Source organism: Mytilus trossulus, chromosome 4 (genome assembly GCF_036588685.1).
Source record: "Mytilus trossulus isolate FHL-02 chromosome 4, PNRI_Mtr1.1.1.hap1, whole genome shotgun sequence".
Taxonomy (NCBI): domain Eukaryota; kingdom Metazoa; phylum Mollusca; class Bivalvia; order Mytilida; family Mytilidae; genus Mytilus; species Mytilus trossulus.
In genome coordinates this window covers 56,045,401-56,065,195 of record NC_086376.1, presented here as the reverse complement: position 1 = coordinate 56,065,195, position 19,795 = coordinate 56,045,401, and the positions used below count along the sequence as shown (strand labels likewise).

Here is a 19,795-nt window from a genome sequence, read left to right as displayed (position 1 = left end):
AGAAACATCGAAAAATGTGTGCCAGCTTCAAACACAACAATCTATAATCGAAAGTGTAAAACTTCGAATGATTCAAAAATTATGAACAGTATTTTTTTAAACATGAACATAATAAAGGTATGTAATGTCAACGCAAAAGTGTTGGATACTGGACAAGTCCTCTTGGGAACGAAACATTACCAGCAACAGCATCTACCAAGCGGTGTTCCGTATCTTTTACATTTGAGATAAAATACTTGTAAATACTATTTTAAAACACGAATAATCAACTAAATTTGTTGATTATTAATGCATCTTTTATTAAAATCTGTAGGTATAATCGACTCTTCTTTCACATCTGTGAAAATCATGCCCAATAAATAACATTACATTTCCTTTACAAGTCTTTCGAGACTGGAGGTAACAACTCAGTCTGCTTATCATTCCTATATGACAATGCATGGAAAATTAAAACGACTTTGATCTTTCAGCAATACCTTTGCAAAGGTGTGCATTATTTTCTGCATTGATAAGAGCTGGCCAAATAAGATAATGATAAACAGCTCCATTAACTTCATTTTCCTCGTCGAAAGAGTTGTAGTGTGCGTAATCAAAATGTTTATCACGTGATACACTGTCATCTAAAATGATTGGATAATTTTGAACCGCCATGTACCATGTGATTTCAACACATTTATCTACATATGAAGTGATGTCTATATTCTGTTTTTGTCTGGGAGTAAAAGTGTTCTTTCTCATGAAAACTTCATATCGAAAATTCTGAAAAGACAATAAAATGAAATAATAAAAAGTCAGCTATAATATGTCTGAATTTTAAAGTTGCCGTTTCCCCGAAACAAGCTAAGATAAAAATCAATTCAATGATATTAACGCAGTACTGTAGATTATGTATCAAAAAACTTATCAAAAATTCTGAAGAGAGACATTTATTTTAAATGAACAGTGAGTTTATATTTATCGTCGGAAATAATGTTTTTAGAAAGATTGGAAATAGATGGTTCTGTATTCTTGTCTTGTTCTTCACTATTTGACAAAGAATTAATGCTAGAACCATAGGAGGAACACAAGTTGTTTAAATAGCTGTATGTCTGTATTTTGTGATGAACACCGATGAACTGACAGTTATGCAGGAAGTCACAACTTTTTTGCATTTTGCATTTGAAAACGAACGCTGCTGGTAGGCCGTTTGATGTGAACAATTACTCTCATTGAACATTTCTCTTCCATTCGTCAGTCAGTTATTTTTACTTTTTAAAATTATTTTGATAAACTTTTAGTTTATCGTCTTGCCGTTTAAAAAAAAAACAGAAGTCCTATTTCACAAAAAAGACAAAAGTTTAAAATTTTTACACAAAAAAAAATTTGATATCACTCGAACACTTTGGCATGAGGCAATAATAAATTTCATATGAGTTGATCATAAATATCCTTTAATTATAAAATTTTGGCCAGGCATTTGTTCCTATATGCGTATAGAAAAGCTCCCCATTCACATTCTTTTGACATCTGAATATTTTGATGGTTTGGGAAAACGATATTTTGTGGAAATGTACCAGTGTTAAGCATTTGCAAGGTAAGTATGTAGTAAACAACTTCAATGCATATATCACTTGTAATGTAATCCAAAATTGTATTATCCATACCTTGATTATATTCCGTGCTACCTTCTCAGCTATAGATTTTCTAAAAAATCCGGCTTCTTGGTGTATGTCAGCATCATCATCTTTTCCACTGGGAACATTAGTTGTGCCCTGATAATGGAATGAAAACAGTAAAGGTTAATATAAAAATTCAAGAAAAGATCAATAAATGAAGGTCAAATGGGCAATTACAAAGTTTTCAGATAAGTTATTTCGTATAGAATATATGTCAAATTATAAATATAATCTGTTGGATGCTTAAAAATCAATATAAATTAAAAATCTTACTTTCTATAAACCTAAATAAATTGTTTTCAAAATTTGATTACAAAAAATGTCCTTTTTAACGTATGTATTTGCTATAATCAAAGGTTAAGAATTTTGTGAAACATTACCAGCACCATATTGAGAACATAGAAAAAGATCAATGTGTGTTAGAAATTAGAAAAGCACTGTTGTCCAGATCAGAATATTCTATCATACACTTTATCGGTATTTGTCCGCCATTACTGGATATCACACAGGTCCCCGTAAAATTTTAACGTCATAAAACAAAATATCTGACAGCACAATAGAAAAGTGATTGTTGTATGCGTCAAAAGGTCAAGCGGCCGGGTCGGCCAGCTGAATAGGCTTATAGCGATAAGGTGTATTGTTACACCATAGATTGACATTATATCTTGTAAAACAAAATTTTATGTAATTTGGAGCTTGCTGAAGATGGTTTATTAAAACATGCCATGAAGTTGTTTATTAGACCTGATATCGAGCATGATTGTTATGTTTTTTTGTAAATTTCAACACTGTACTTATGGAATCTACTGAAATTTACAGTTGCAAATAAAATAAGATAAAAAGAAAAGATCACTATCAACAGATTTAATTCTTGCTGGTTGCTGTTGGAATTGAAAATTTGAATAAAATTATGGCATACCTGAATTTTTACTTTAACGGTTGATTTGAGAATTGCCTCTAGATGTTGTGGTGCTACTTTATCACAGTAAGTATAAGCATCCTGAAAATAAAAAAAAATTAAGGGTCTTTCTTGTCTATGTTTTGATAATATATATCAAATAGAAGGTCAAATATAAAGGTATTGCAACTATGATAATGTCAGATAAACGGTAGAGGAGTGTTTGGGGTCTATAAAAGTAGTACCATTACTATATTATAATGCATAAAATACGATTGAGGACGTGTGGGATAAATTAAATATATGTACTATAGCTATGCAAGACGTACGGTATAGCACATTTCGAATCTATTTGCCATTTCATTAGGGACATTCAGTATTATTGTGATTTAACTTTTTAGAGTATGTACGCTATGATTGACCCATGATAATGTCAGATATACGATCGAGAATATGTGCAATCTATTAGGGTACGTGCAACATAATAACGTTAGATAGACGGTAGAGAAAATTTAAAATATTTTAAAGTATGTACAACGATAATGATGTTGGATAAACCCAAGAGGACATAGTTTTCTTAAATGTCGAGTAATGTAAGTCTTGTTTTTTTGTTGTGCAGAAATATACGAAACGCTCATTCCTTGTACCACAAACTGAGATACAAAATGATAATATAAGAAAATTCAAATAGGATTTCAATATTTAAAGTAAACAAACAGAATGTCAGAAGGACCTTCGTTTAACAGGGTGATTGTCATACGACAAGTCATACGATTGTATGTTACTTTATTATAAATTAAGGAATGCATCTCCCTCATGCAAAGTTCTGATTCCTTTCACAGATTTGGCTATACTTTTTGGAACTTTTGGATTATAGCTCTTCATCTTTTATATAAGCTTTGGATTTTACATATTTTGGCCACGAACATCATTGAAGAGACATGTATTGTCGAAATGCGCATCTGGTGCAGAAAAGTTGGTAGGTACCGTTAATGTTATTGCATATATAATTGTAAAAGTTGTCCTTGACAGCAGGTGGTTAAATGTGTTCATAAATGAACTCATCATAGAAACAAGGTTTAAAATTGTGCATGTCAATCTTCTACAAAATATTCGTATAATCGAAAAAAAAGTTAAAAGGGACAAATAAAGTACGAAGCTGAAAAGCATTGAGAATCTAAATTCATAGTTGTTTTTGCCTAGTAATAGTAATCTATTACAGTTCTTGTCCATTCGTTTTTGATGCGTTTTGTTATTTGATTTTGCCATGTGATTATGGACTTTCCGAATTAATTTTCCTCTGAGTTCAGTATTTTTGTGATTTTACTTTTTCCTGTCAAATGTCCGTTATTCTGCGGTTTACAAGTTGAAATACACAATCCAATTATTTATTTATTTGTTTCTATGTACTGAGCGTTCTTGCGCTTGTTTGTACTGTGTGTTGTCAATTTAACGACATCTTTTAACATTGCCATATAAGTGGGAGGTTGGCTAGCCATAAAATCAGTTTCAACCCACCATTTTTTTTTTTAATTTAGTTAGGATTATGGCTGCTGTCGTGTTTGTTTAGTTTCACTTCAGTGTTTCTGTTGTTCCATTGTTTTCCTCTTATATTTGATGTGCTTCCCTCAGTTTTGGTTTGTAACCGGGATTTATTTTCTCTCAATCAATTTATGACTTTTGAACAGCGGTATACTACTGTTGCCTTTATTTATATAGAACATCCTCAGTATTTCGAAATATTCAAATACTTCGAAACATTTATGTATAATTATGACTACATGTATATCCATGACAATTCATGTCACTTGTCTGCTGGTTTGGTGATACCTGCTGATAAGAAAACTCAATCGGCAGTGGCATCGACCTAGTTTTTGAAATCTAACCGTGTTGTGGTATATGGTTGACTTTTACAAATGTGTATGTTTACATATTATACGGCTGTTTTTAAACTAGTTTCTTTGAACTGGTTGTAGATAAGGACTGTAACATAACAGTCTCCTAAACTCCGTAAAGGCAAATTAAAAATAGAAAATGGACCTTTGTTAAATATAAAGATAGGTCAGATTAACATTTAAGCAACATTTTGAGTGATAATTGTTTATAAAGTATACATTTGCTATTGATGATTGTATAATTTTCTATATTAAGTTCCTATACTTCATAATTTATAAAACTCACAATGAGCACGGTTAGCAGTTTTTGAGCAGCTTGTTCTAGGTTTAACTTGTCCTTCTGTAAAGCGTTATTTGCTGTTGCCCAATCATTTTGATAAATCTCGGTATACATTGATGACACCCTGTCAACTGGCAAAGGGTCTACCATTGCATCTAAATCAGTTGGCACAGTAGAACTAAAGTTAAAAGAACAATAAAAAGGTGTTAGGAAATGTTCCTGTAGACGCAAAAGAAAAAGCTTATATTTCCTGTTTAACAAATATCTAAATATGTCTTCCTTATTACGATTGGCTTCTGTTTTATAAGATTTCCATGCTAAAATCATAAAACACCATTTATATCTCATAAGTGTCTTTGAATAGCAGAGGAGTGTTTTACGTGGATTTATGAGTTTTGAACAGCGGTATACTACTGTTGCCTTTATTTACAAGATTACGCAAGATTTAACGAGTATTCAGTCTCTTTTTTTAGTTTTTGAGTATACATATAACTGATATTCAATATACCCTAAACATGTATTGATAACTACTTTTAAAAACAGGTTAGTTTGGTTCTTGTTATTTCATAAGTTTAAGTTGATTACTAGTAACTCAAATGTATAAAATAGAAACTACGGTATGACTGTGATTGATTCTGCTTTATCATTCTCATCTTTTTCTCTAAAATTGAGATTGGAACCGGAGAATGTGTCTAAGAGACACCAACTCGAACAAAATCTGCACACTTTAGGGCTTGGTAGTTTGTATGGACATATGTGTACTATGAAGACTTAGGCTATATGTTGACTTCTATGTTTCTTTTTACTATTTTGCCGTTTGGTTTGCCTTTCATTTCTTTAAAATGATATACTCTAATTCTATAGATTTGCCTCCAATTGTAAGTCCGATACAGTTTTCTGCGTAAAGTAAAAAAAAGTTCTTTTTGATTCATGCAAATCTTGATTTAAATACAAGTGATCAGGGTTAAAGAATAACAATAGGGATCATTTTCAACCAAATATCTGAAGAATTACCAAAGAAGATTTAACTTCTAGTTATTTTTATTACCCGGTGGGTGTTTTTGTACGTAGATCACGTAAATTCCTCACTTCCAATGATCTTTGGTGTAGTTCTCTTTTCAGTCTTTTTACTTCTTCCTGTAGATCAGTTTGTTGACCTCTTGGTCTTCCCTTATTATGAGTGGACAGAAGATCTGGGGTGTCTGCCCATGAGGCTTCCCTGAAAAATTGTTTTGACAATTTCATATTTATTGATTAAATCGAAAATTAATCATACATTTATCATTTAGATACAGTTTTTAATAACAACGCGGGCCACCAAAGGATGACGTTATGTGTTGGGATGGAACTTGACTATTATATTATAAAATTTAAAATAGCTGGTGCGCAAGTGCATGTCGTTGGAAAATCTGTGCAAGTGGGGTACTGTGAAATGTGGATAAACAAACTTTTCCGTTAGCAATGGAACCACATCTTCATATTTTCATATTGATACAAGCGATAATTGCCAAAAGAACAGACACACAACTTCACTCCATGTAGAAGAGTCTCTTTTTCTTCGCAAGTCTTGTTGAATTTTATGAACCCATTTTCAAAAACTGATAACAGGAACACTACAATAAAGATACAAAATCCTAGAAATTATAAGACAGTTAGCAAGGCTACGGAACAACTACTATCCTTTTGTAGTTATTTGACTGACATGATTTCGTGAGAATTTGTCAACTAGCTGTTTCCATATTCTGATCGACACTTTCATCTTACCATGGATATTGTCTTGAATAGTGTTGCAATGACGTATACAGTTAGGCTTCTGATTCATGTTCTATTGTATACGTCATGTGACGTTTTAGACTATTCTCTTGTTAAGCCTGACATAGTATATACTCACCAACTATTATTATGTCTGTAATCACCCGAACGAGCTGATTCTCTTGTGTCAATCATTGCTAGCCTGGTTCCTCTACTGGACCTCTCCTCAAGTTGCATTTGTAGTCGTTCAATCTCAAAATGAAGTTTATCGCAATCAGAACATTTATGGGACCTAGTGTCTTCTTTAATTTTTGCGTACTGTGGAACATGCTGTCGTGTGGGTGGTTTTACTGTCATGCGGCTTTGAATCTCAGCTCTATATCCCCCAGAATTCTGAAGAAGAGTTTAATTGGAACATATTACCAATTTTTTTTTTAATTACAAAATTTCAGTTTTAATAGCCGGTCGAATATTTACACCATCGTTAAAGTGTTAAATGTGCGTTGTTCTCATATCTCCAATACACGACTACTGGGTGATTTCCGAAAACTATCGAAAATGTTTATAATGTTAATAGGTTGATGAAACTATTCACCCTGATATATCTGATGGTCAATTCGAAAAAAACCAATACCATGGTATAATGCTAAACGATGGAAGACAGACATCATTATACAAAAACACTGCAAAGCAAACTCGACTAAGACTGAGCACTACAAAATACCACAAAAAAGGACCTGATAAAAGCACGTACTTGGGGGAAATAAACAAACCACCATGTTCTAGTGGTTGGTTAAGTTGTTTTGGTAATTGCTATTAAATATCTGGTTATAAGTTCGATGATGCACACATTTATTCTACGTTTCAGATTTTTTTTCTGACTTCAAATGAATTAGTATAAAAATATGTAATTACTAAATAATTCCAGTTTCTTCCTGTTTCTTTGTATGTTTATCTTTGCGTCAAGCACACTGCAATAACTTTAAGCTTCAATTGTTCAATATGTATCATGAGATTTGTGACTACAGATCAGAACCCATTAACGATTTTGAACTGAAGTGTAATTGTCTTTGCATATTAATCAAACTGCATACCAAAAAGTGTGTGCAATTTGTCCCCTTTGACCAAAATACCTCCATTTTAAAAAGTACGTTGATTTGAACATCTTTTTTAACAACCAATTAAAGAACATACAACTCAATGTTTATTTAACAAGTTTGGTGAACTAACAAGTTTGGTGAATTAACTAATAGTAATAGTTTGAAGCAATTGGTCATCAGCTATTCAAATGTATAAACTTACCAAAATATTTCCATGTAAGTCCTACAAATAGACAAGTAAATAACTAAAAAAAACTTCCTACAATGTGCAGAGGTCACTGCTAATGCAAACTACTGGTATATATTAAGATCACGTATCTATATAGAGTTTGAACATGTTTGTATACATCGATGTGTGTACTATTCAATACGTCTCACGGGCTTATGCCTCAGTAGCGTATCTACCGTACATTAGTACATGGAAGACGGTCCCTCGTGTACCTCATATTCGTTTCATTCGATTTCATAAGCAGTAACAAAGGTCTTATAGTTTTTTGTATTTGACTAATGCATGGGTTTCCAATTTCCGTAGTGGTCGAAAGTATTTGTGTATGTTAAGGTGAAGTTTGACCTTCAAATGACAACATCATGAGTAACATCCTTTCCGGATTATAATCAAATGAAGTTACTCAAAAAGAATGTTCATATGAGTCAGTGTTGGTGAAAATATTAAGATCACAAAATTGTATAAAGAACATGTTTGACGAATATAATTTTGTTTTTCTTGCCATGGCGTTATCTCTTGATTTCAATTGGTGAGTTTGAATATCCTGTGGTATCGTTTTTCTCTCTTCTACAATTTATTCCACTAAAAGATAAAACTGGTTAGCATAAAAAATCTAACAACATTAATCGTATATTCTCAATCCTTTTTAATTTAAATAAAGAATGTGCCCATAGTCACTGTGTATCATCGCCACCGGAAATTGGGTACTAACGAAGCGGAGAGAAGTAGAAAAAAAGTAAACAAGTTAAGAATTCATTCAATTTAAAGCATTTCCACTCATTTGATGAGGGTGCCGCTTAAGAAATGATTTTCTGATATATAATTCTTTAAATTATTAGGCCGATAAGTACAAAATTAATACAAGATTTTGTGTAAGACTCCAAAACTTTCCACTTAGTACCGGAAAATTTCGAGGTCGATCGTATTCTGTCGCCCCATTCTCAAGATATTGAACTGTTTTTCATTATTTTTCCAGACACGTTTTTCGATTATTATAGTGTGGCATGATATTTACTGAAATTTGTTGTCAAAAACATGTTTTTTAAAGAATATGGACAAAAACATTGATTGTTTGTTGTACGGCGAATTGCAGAACGTTGTACGGCGAATTGCAAAATAACAACTTTTGCCTGTACGGCGTCTTGCAATGTATTATAATTTTTAGAGGAAACTAATCACTGTTTAGATAATATCAAGTGACGATATTTTGTTGATATCAAAGCTTTACAGGCTTAGAAATTACAAAATGTCTTACTTTAATGTCTATTAAATATATGCCGTTAATTCAGTTCAGAAGGCCTCGTTGCGTACCGCTTTTCGATTTGTAAAAAAGTTTTTTTTCAACCATATTATCCTGAATTAATTTATATATCGTTATACTACTAACGCCTTATTTGTTGTTAGGTTGAAACGTGTTAATTCAATAAATAAACCGTCCATTCATCTGTTTTTAGTGCTAGCTTATTTTTTAGATAAAAACAGTGGAGATGTGGTATGATAGCAAATAAGATAACTATCCATCAGGATAAAATAAAGTTTATGCAAGCGATTATATGCTATCGTACGGCCTTCAACAACGAAAACTCGTACCTTATACATGTTATAGTCGGCTAAAAAAGCACCGACAGAAAAATGTGGAAGGACTCAACAAGAAAACTAACGGCTTAACTCATATATAGTGTAATAACACAATTTATGAAAACAACAAATAAGATAGAGATGAAGAAACCACATGGGCTTACATAGGCTATGCCTGTTGCCCAATCCAATTCAATTTATTTGAATAAAATATTGTTTAAAATAAACAACCATCGAACCACAGGATCGACAATTCGGACAGATAAAATTAAGAAAATACTTTGTTTTCATCGAATGTAAGGAGAAACAAATCGTGAATTGCATTTCGAATTAATTTTCTTGTCAGTTTCTTTTTGAAAAATATATAATTTGCATACATCTATTCTTAAATGCTGTCAAGCAAATGGTTTTTCTATCTAAAGCATTTTATCCAGTGCATAATTAGATGGGAACATGTTAACAACACCTCGATTTTGGCAAAAACAGTTAACAACAAATTTTAAATGCTGATAAGAGTTAACAGCAACTTTAGTTTACCCTTTTTTCCAAACGAACCCAAAAGCAATGAAAAGGGGAAGTGCATATGTTCACTGATGTATTCGAAAGTTTGACAACCACTGTACTAATTCGCAGAAATGCCAACTCGAGCTCCATAAGGAGTCATTAATAAAGCTGACTAATTTTCAGAAGACACAAGCAAGTACCATATTTTTTTTATTGACACATGGACAGACAATTGAACGGATGGAAAAGCAGACGTAGTGATTGACTCCAAGAAAAAGGACTATGTCATGAATAATCGAAATTGCTTCAAACACCAAAAGGGAGACTTCTTCTGGTTATGTATATTGTTGAGTAAATGTTTTATGTCAATCAGTCGTAGCAAACTTGGGTTATCGTCATGACGTAGGAAAGTGTAACAAACAGATAGAATGAGTGAAAACTATGGGGCGCGAACATTTTTTTTTTATGGCGAGGGCTCTTATAAATTATGGTTACATCTGATCTCAGTCAGGGTATTCATACGACTCATTGCTTACATGATTTTATTAAAAGGAATTACGAAGGTTTACTGATTTTTATTTTAAATCATCAAAACCAGTGTATATATCAGAAAGTAACATGTAAGCTGTCACAAATTGAAGCGCTCTTTCATCTCCAAGTCCCAATTAAGAACTCTGAGCTGATATAAAAAAAAACCTTGGTCCATCTTTACATTTCTGAAGTCTTAGACTAGCAAATTTGACATCAATTTGAGAACCAAGTCCTCATTTTCGGCCTCTTCTACCAGGCCACACTGTTCAGTTATTTTACGAATTGCAAATTGAAAAGGTACTTTATTTTTCACAATTCCGTCCAGGTACTCTGGGTCAATATAACTTATCAAACATTCCATATACATCTGAATTATTTTCATCATAGGACTGACCAGGGTTTTAGCTGGATAAGAAGTGGCCTTTCCTTTTAACGTTTTGGATACATTACAAATAGAAGGCATACATAACTACATTGGTTAGACGTATAAAGAGGGGCATGAGATATCCCTAAATATGTTTAACACTGCCGCATTTGTTGCACCTGCATGACCCAACTTGAGTCCGTAACCTTTGCTACATTTGTATATAGTCTTGTATTTATTTCATTTTTTTAAATTTTGGTTCATTTATATGTTTCAAGAAACAAACATTAAACTTCTACCCCCTTTTTGTAGTTAAATGATTGCTCACTTAGGAGACAGCTTCAGGTATATCAATACACAGTTACAAGTTTAGTTTCGAATTATAGCCATGGTGAATTTTCTAAATATGAAAGTTTTTGAACAATTGAATTGATTTTTAGTTGAATGATATTAAAGCCTTCCTAGTGGGTTTATAAGAACATTTAGATTTTTTTTTAGCATGTTTTATAAGCCATTTTTCAGTTTGAAAGTCCATACGTTCCTATCCGTACCGCCATAGATTTAGAAATTTTGTATTGTTTTTCAACAAAGATTTGACGCTCGATCTTTTCAATTTAATTTTATGGAAAAAACAGCAGAAATGCATTTAATTTGTTTTACCTTTTGATAGATATATGTCTATGGTTTCAATCTTATTGATTGAAAATTGAAATTTTCCTTTGGACCAAATTTTTTAGATCTTTGTGACGTGTTCAACCCCCTATTTTGCAATATTTGGTATCAAATAAATGCTGATTCTTGCCATTGTTACACACAAAAAAAAAAATATATTTCACCATGATTACTATTGGAAATCAAATCTATGGACACTTCTCTTTCCATAAATATACACATGCATAACTAAAATAGTAAGCCTTATTTATTAGGAAGGAAGGGAAAGAGGGTGTTTAAATTTTTTTCCCTATCTGTGAATTGACACCCACCCTAGTGCATAATTTTATCGTTGCGTTGGGTTGTTTCTTCTATTTGGTCGGGCTTCTGTTTCTTTGACATTTTCCTCATTTCCATTCTCAATTTTATTAAGGACTTACTATACTCAAAGATTTTTAAAGACATGTACAGTTACATATATGCTGAATATGTCACTCCTTTGCGGAAGCAACGTAAAAAAAAAAGAGATGGACAGAAAATTTTGATGTGATTCTTGTAAATAACAGTTAATATCAGTTAACAGAGAAAATAATGTCAAAAACAGTGAACACTTTAAGTATTAAGTAACAGATAACAGGAATCTCAATTTCAAATAAACAGTTAACAACATTGCAAATTTTAACAAAACAGATTACAGACAGTGGGTCGAAAACAGTTAACAGTTTTTAAAATTTATCAGTCAAATAAAACTTTTAAACAAATTAAAACCTTGAAAAGAACAAAAACAGTTTAACATAAAAGGGTACCCCCTCTCCCCACACCTTAGATATTTGAACTTAATACTTTATTTTCTTTGAAAAGACGGTAAATAACTATTCTAAAATTAGCAAGTTGCCATACAGTTGAAAACAAGTTGCCATACAGTAAATTTGTCAACACGAGCAAGTTGCCGTACCCTAGACTTTATTTTTTATGGTCTATATTCTTTAAAATACATCTTTTTGACAACAAATTTCAGTAAATATCATGCCACACTATAATAATCTAAAAACGTGTCTGGAAAAATATTGAAAAACAGTTCAATATCTTGAGAATGGGGCTACAGAGGACGATCGACCTCGAAATTTTCCGGTACTAAGGGGCAAGTTTTGGAGTATTACACAAAATCTTGTATTAATTTTGTACTTATCGGCCTAATAATTCATAGAATTATATATCAGAAAATCATTTCTTAAGCGGCACTCTCATCAAATGAGTGGAAATGCTTTAAATTGAACGAATTTTTAACTTGTTTACTTTTTTTCTATTTCTCTCCGCTTCGTTAGTACCCAATTTCCGGTGGCGATGATACACAGTGATAGTACAAGGATGGCCCATTCGCACTATCATTTTCTAAGTTCAGTGGACCGTGAAATTGGGATAAAAACTCTTTAACTTATTTGGCATTAAAATTAAAATTAGAAAGATCATATCATAGGGAACAAGTGTACCTAGTTTTAAGTTGTTCGGACTTCAACTTCATCAAAAACTGCTTCGATTAAAAAATTTAGCCTGAAACAGGACAGACGGACGAACGAACGGACGCACAGACCAGAAAACAAAATGCCTGCCCTGTACTATGGTAGATCATGGGCATAAAAACAAAAACCTACCTTGGCGTACATTGTCTTTCCGTCTATTTTCTATTTTCCCTATGCAATAAACAACATCAAGTTTTACAGCTTTAAATGGACACTTTAGTTAATCAAAAATTTAACTTAAACTTTTTTCATAATATTTGGATAACACTCAAATGTATTTGTGTACCTTTGTATGTGTGTTAAGTAATATAATTGACAAATGAGTGACAGTATGGGTTTTAAAACTTTATGTTCCTCTCCATTTACTTAGAAAATTGACATGTTTGTATGTAATACTCGTGTTATTATGTTCATTCATGTTTGATTTAGAAATCAATTAAATCGTCACTTTCAAATTCACAGTTTCCCCTGGTCATAAAAAAGGACGAAAAAACAAACAAAAAGGATGTAAATCTTTGAAATAAAACAATGAAAAGACAAATACAAAATATGGATTTTAACTCTTTTTTTTTCTGAGTTTATGCTTTATCTTGGTCCTTTCTTATTTCTTACGTATTGCTATACTATGAATTTGCAAACCCACGTAAATCACAAACGTAGCATTATCGACGTCCAGCAAATAATTTTAATTTATCATTGAGGTCGCCTATCATGTACAACTTGCAGTGAGTAGTAAGCTGTTGGTCCATGATGATAGCCTAGATTTGACATTGAGATGATTTGGTCCAGTGTGTGTAGGTATTTATCTGAAATAGGTTCGAAAGATATTCTTTCTCCTCTGTATTTCGGTACTTTAGTGCAGGAATTGACTTATTTGGAGTTTCTACAGTTGTTGCTAAATTCGAACGAAGGATATTATTTCTGTTGAATTTCTTTTCAATGACTGCAGTTTGATTATAATAATATTCTTTTGTTTTTGCAGTCCGTATTATGGAATATCATCAACCACATGGTGTCGTTTCTATTCAAGATGTCATTATCACACCAAATGAGAATTGTTGACATGCAAATATAAAATGTATAAGAAATAACATACCTTAAATTTACAAAATGTACGTCAATATTATTCCAAAACCAATTCAAACGAAAATTTGTTTTTAAAGTGTAGATGAATCTTAGTGAAAGGAAAGTATTTGTTAAGCATGAAATAGCTGTAAAAATACATTTAAAAGTCGTAATACGTATAAATTCATGAATAGTTTGTGTGAGAGAAATTTTTAAATGTAAGCTGACACGTTTATCTCAATACCTGTCTGACATTTATTTTTAATGATGTTATTGAGAACGAAGGCTTGTAAAAGTAATTATGAAAAATAGAAATTTAAATAGTCTCTACTCGAAATTAATTCGTAAAGTGCCGTATACGACTTTAAAGTGAATGAATAATTACTCAAAATGTTTGAGTAACTAGGACTTAAAGATCTGAACACATGTTATAAACTTCCTCTGTTGAGATTTCAGGTTGAGTTATGAGTATTCTTTAAATAGAATAAGGTAGTTGTCTAATGGTTTCAAAATCAGTCTAAAAGTCTTGAGTGCTGCATGTGGGAGGCCTATTGTTTCACATATATATATATAGTATGACGAAAAGTGTGTTAGAAAAATGAGACTAGAATTTTGTCGATGAATTGCGATGCTATGCTGAGAAAATAATAATAAAAAACAAGAATGTATCCATAGCGCACGGATGCCCCACTCGCATGTTCGTTTTCTATGTTAAAAAGACAGTGAAATGTGGGTCAAAACTCTAATTTGTCATTGGAATATTAAAGATCATGTCAGCTATATATAAGGAACATCTGTACTAAGTTTCAACTAAGAACTTTAACTTCGTCAAAAACTACCTTAACAAAAAACTTTAACCTGACGCGGGAAAGACAGACGGACGAACGGACGAACAGACGCATAGAACGAAAAACACAATGTCCCTAGGTGGGACACAAAAATTGTAGCAAAAAAGTGTAAATAAATGATATAATATTTAAATACAGTACACCGATGTTCAGAAGAATTCCACAACAAAAAACAAAAAAAAAACACAACAGTTAGTGCACTCCATGAAAACATTTAAACAGTACTCGAGAGGCAATATCTTAAATTGGTCCACTTAAATGTGAAAAACAACCAAATTGATGTGATTTTTTTTTTTGCGTGTCTATATATTTTAGTATATGATTTACGCATTTAACAGAAAACCGTTAACAGAAATCCTACAATATTCAATGTTCATTGTAGAGTTTGAGTTATTCTTCTTTATATTTCCAATGTTTTGATTTTAATTCACACTGCAATAATTCTATAAAGATATTGAAATTCACGCTAAACAAATAACAATTTATTTATTGATACTGTGTGCTAATCACTGTGTCGAATGAAGACACAGCAACCAGTCCCTCCAATCACTAACCGTTGAACGTCAACCGTTCGTTCCCGTGCCGAATTTCTTTTAAAATCATGAATTGCTGGGATATAAATCGTAAATTCTATTTATATAACCAGGAAGATCTGGACTATTTGCGATTAGAAATAAATCAAGATCAGACAATATATTTTAAGTGCTAAAGTGACAATTTGTTAATCCGTCTATCTAACCTTTTATATTTCTTTGTGTTTAATTAATTCTATTGTTAAATATATGTTTGTCGTCATGGAAATCACTCTGACAATGAAGTTAATCCGTGCTCTTCAACTTCATACTTTGTTTGGCCTTTTTAACTTAGATTCGAGCGTCACTGATGAATCTTTTGTAGACGAAACGCGCGTCTTACGTATATACAAAATTTAGTCCTGGTATCTATGATGAGTTTATTGGATACTTATCCTTTGCTTTAGAAACAGTTTTCTATATATACTTTTGTATGTTACGGAAGCGTATTAGGGACATAGAAAAAATAAAATTGGCAGTAAATTTTGTCATTTCAAATCTCGAAATTTCGACTTTATCTCGAAATTTTAACTTTTCTTATCTTGAAATTTTGAAATTCTAAAATCTTGAAATTTCGACTTTTTTGAAACTCGAAATTTCGACTTTTTCTAAACTCAAAATTTCGACTTCTTTTAAACTCAAAATTTCGACTTTTTTAATCTTAAAATTTCGTCAGTATTTATACGTTTGCGATACCACTTTAACAGTCATTTATATCAGCAAGGCGGAGAGCAGTATACATCATAAAATTCATAAGCATATTTTAATAAACTAAACCATTTTAAAGAGGTATTTTAGATAGAAAATCTTGTTTTTGCCGAAGAATAAATAAAAAATGTTTCATGTTCAAATACATTTTTGAAGTCTAGACTTCAGATATGTGTATCAAGACAACCCCGCTATTCCGACACACCTATATTACGACTGCAAACTTCCCAAACTAGAAAACTGAGCAGCTCATTGGTTGTCCTGAATATGTATGGCATTTTTGGCTTCTTGATTTACCATTGTTTAGACAAGGCAAAGTCAGTGACTTGCTATTGGGATAACAAACAGGCCTTTGAAACTGTGATGCTAAATGTACTCAGATCTGACGATCCTATGACAGTGTCGTGGAAACTAAAACATGGAATATGGGGGGAGGGGGGGGGGATTCTGTCAACATGCATGCTCTTTATAAATAATTTCTTCAATATTAAATGCTAATCCATATCTTAATTTAAGAACAAAACCAATTTCTGAATATAAATTGCCAAAATATATGGATGACGCTTTAAAAATTTGCGACCATGTCTACTCCTTCTAAAATTGTTATAACTGTGTTTGAACACTAACATCAAAGTTTTAAAAGTACTTAGAAAGAGTCAAAATTTCGAGATTTCATCAGTCGAAATTTCGATTTAAAAAAAAAAAGTCGAATTTTTGAGTTTAAAATAAGTCGAAATTTCGAGTTTAATATAAGTCGAAATTTCGTGTTCAAAATAAGTCGAAATTTCGAGTTTTTAAAAAAGTTAAAATTTTGAGTTTAAAATAAGTAGAAATTTCGAGTCGAAATTTCGAGTTTTAAATAAGTCGAAATTTCGAGTTTCAAAAAAGTCAAAATTTCGACTTTTCAAAAAGTCGAAATTTCAAGATTTTAGAAAGTTCAAAAAGTCGAAATTTCAAGATTTTAGAAAGTCAAAATTTCAAGTTTAAGTCAAAATTTCGGGATTTGTAAAGTCAAAATTTCAAGTTAAAGTCAAAATTTCGAGATTTGAAAAAAAAAGTTCACTGCCAATTTTATTTTTTCTATGTCCCTAATACGCTTCCGTAGTATGTCATTTTGTTGTCAATTTAGGTTTTAGGTCTGGTACTGTCCGGACCTTGCTAATAAAGTTTAAAGTATTGGTATTCCGTCTTTCAATCACTATAACACGGAAAACTCCCGGTTATATTTACATGAAACAGGACGAAACTGCACGGCTAACTATTTTTACAAGTCAAGTACTATAGTAGATTTATATCCCGAGACAAACTTTATTTTTTGCAATTGTACTGATTTATATTTACTGAAAATCATATCCTACCGTCAATGCTTCAAGAACAACAAAAATATCTAACTCCGAGGATTATCAAAACGGAGAATCCATAATCAAATGGCAAGCTCAAACACATAAAACGAAAGAATAGCAACTGTCACTTTCCTGACTCGGTACTGGCATTTTCTTATGTAGAAAATGGTGGATAAACCATGGTTTTATAGCTAGATAAACCTCTCATTTGTACGTCTGTATATTATTCCATTATATTGATAAACAAGTACATCATTTCATGATCTTCAAATAACTGCGCATTATAAGGGAACTACAATGGTGCATGAAATATTCATATCTATTACATTAAAATCTATTCAATCCATATATTCTATGCGTAATAAAAATGTTAAAAAGAACATATCACTTTCCTAGTTTTCTTTGACAAAGACGTTCTCGGATCGATTTCAAGAAATGGCACCTGATTGTTTTAAAGTGCAGTCATGAAAAAAAAGTTACCAAATGCACAATAAAATATTTGCATGGAACCGATATACTTAGACATTTAATACGGGATTTTACAATTCATTTATCTGTAAGGTATTCAAAGAGACTTAAAATTATATATCTTCCTACAAAACGAGTGCAATGGGAACAAATTCCAATTTCCTATTTTTAAAAATGTATGAAACTTATGATTTTAAAGAGTTTAACTGATTGTCTTTCATATTTCACTAAAAACTTGTTTTTCATTCATCATTGTATTATGATGTTTATGTATCTTGCCCGACAAGGGCCTATGATAAGTTCAAGCCGGGAAGTGAGGAAATGCCGCGTTATTGAACAAAGGATTTACATTTATTCAGCCATCTTTGGTCTTTAATTTCGAAGACGAAAATTTAGTATTTAGATATCAACAAAGAAATCAAATAATTTATTCAGACACATTCCAAGCTAAAAATTCGGTTTTAAAAGTTAATGAACTTTCGAATAAAAATATCACGTATTTGCCTTAAATCGATGGTTTTGGTGAGAAAACAACAATGTAAACATTATAAAATGTGCACAAAAACAATACAGTAAATGTATAAATAAGCTGTGTCTCGTCTCTATTGTCTTATATTTCATTCAGACGTAAACAGCATGTCAAGTTTGAAAATAAAACAAGTTTATTCTTTAATACCTTACATGAGGTGCGAACCAACTAAAAGCTAGTACTTATATTATCTACATCTCACCAATTCATGGTTAAACCTGAATGAAAAAAGTTTCAGAATCCTAACAATGCTTAATATGATAATTCGTACCTTATGTAAATACATTTTCATAAGATATGACATGTATAGAGAACCAGCAAAATACAAGTGTTTTAGACGTTTGAAATGATAGTCCAGAAACGAAAGTTAATGTTTAAATATGTTTACGAGAAAATATAAACACAATAGTCTGGTTAAATTTATCCTATATATGCAGAATTATATTTTTCACTAGTTAATATCCTATCTCATTTAATTTATTTTTAATTCACTATTTTCAAATTTTTCACAGAACAGAGAAATCAAATTCATTCATTCATTCGTCTTAATATAACTCTGAATTATTTGAAATGAATAGTTAAAAAAAAATAAACTGACCTTCTAAAGAAAATAAGGTATGATCACAGCAAAACATAAATCTCCTAAGCTGTGGTTAGCAATCACATCTGCCCATGTCCAGTTCGAATCATTTTCTCAATAATCCGTGATTATCTTCCTTTGATTTGTGTGTTATCTCCATTTATGAGTCTGTAGATGTTTTCATACAATTTTGAATTGTAAATAGCCATGATGAAATTATTTTAAGTAAGCAAAAAAATACCAACTTCAATTGCTAATTGTGGTACGGGTACGGGTACATGTAATTGCAATTGAGATGATTTAAGTACTGACAATATTCCTACTAATAAAAAAATCTGTTATAAAGACAAATATACCTGTAGCATTAAACCAATGTAAAATAATTATCGCTTACCTGAAAAAACATAGCATACACAACATAAACATATTTATTTTCATTTTCATTTTTATCATTGTCATTATCATTATTATTCGGGGTAATTAACCATATGTGTGGCATGTTCACATCATGTATTTACATTGTAAAAAGTATTACTTTCCTATAAAGTTTTCCAAGCACCCTCTTTCCACATCATAAGGTGTCATATTTGCCTTGATTGTACTTCTTGCCAGTTCGTTAGAGTTATAATGGCCTATCTGTAACAGTTTTCTAGAAACTTTAATAGGCAACATTCTTCATTTTAAAAAATCGTTCAAGGGCAACTACTCGTATTAAGGCGTTGTAATAA

The 19,795-nt window shown here is 31.6% G+C and overlaps 1 protein-coding gene across 3 annotated transcripts; it reads right to left on the bottom strand.

Annotated features, from left to right (window-relative positions):
- Positions 1-243: 243 nt before the first annotated feature.
- Positions 244-19,103, bottom strand: LOC134715569 (uncharacterized). 3 transcript variants are annotated; one of them, XM_063577839.1, is made up of 9 exons: positions 19,086-19,103; positions 13,087-13,125; positions 7,783-7,803; positions 6,620-6,873; positions 5,777-5,947; positions 4,735-4,906; positions 2,575-2,655; positions 1,644-1,751; positions 244-759 (listed from the first exon to the last, which is right to left on the bottom strand). In XM_063577839.1, exons 2-9 carry the CDS (start codon positions 13,096-13,098, stop codon positions 448-450), a joined length of 1,131 nt encoding a protein of 376 aa, XP_063433909.1. In that variant the 5' UTR covers positions 13,099-13,125; positions 19,086-19,103; the 3' UTR covers positions 244-447. The 3 variants fall into 3 exon arrangements, with proteins under 3 accessions (XP_063433909.1, XP_063433908.1, XP_063433910.1); XM_063577838.1 differs by lacking the exon at positions 19,086-19,103 and adding an exon at positions 14,051-14,195; XM_063577840.1 differs by lacking the exons at positions 7,783-7,803; positions 19,086-19,103 and adding an exon at positions 14,051-14,196.
- Positions 19,104-19,795: the final 692 nt, after the last annotated feature.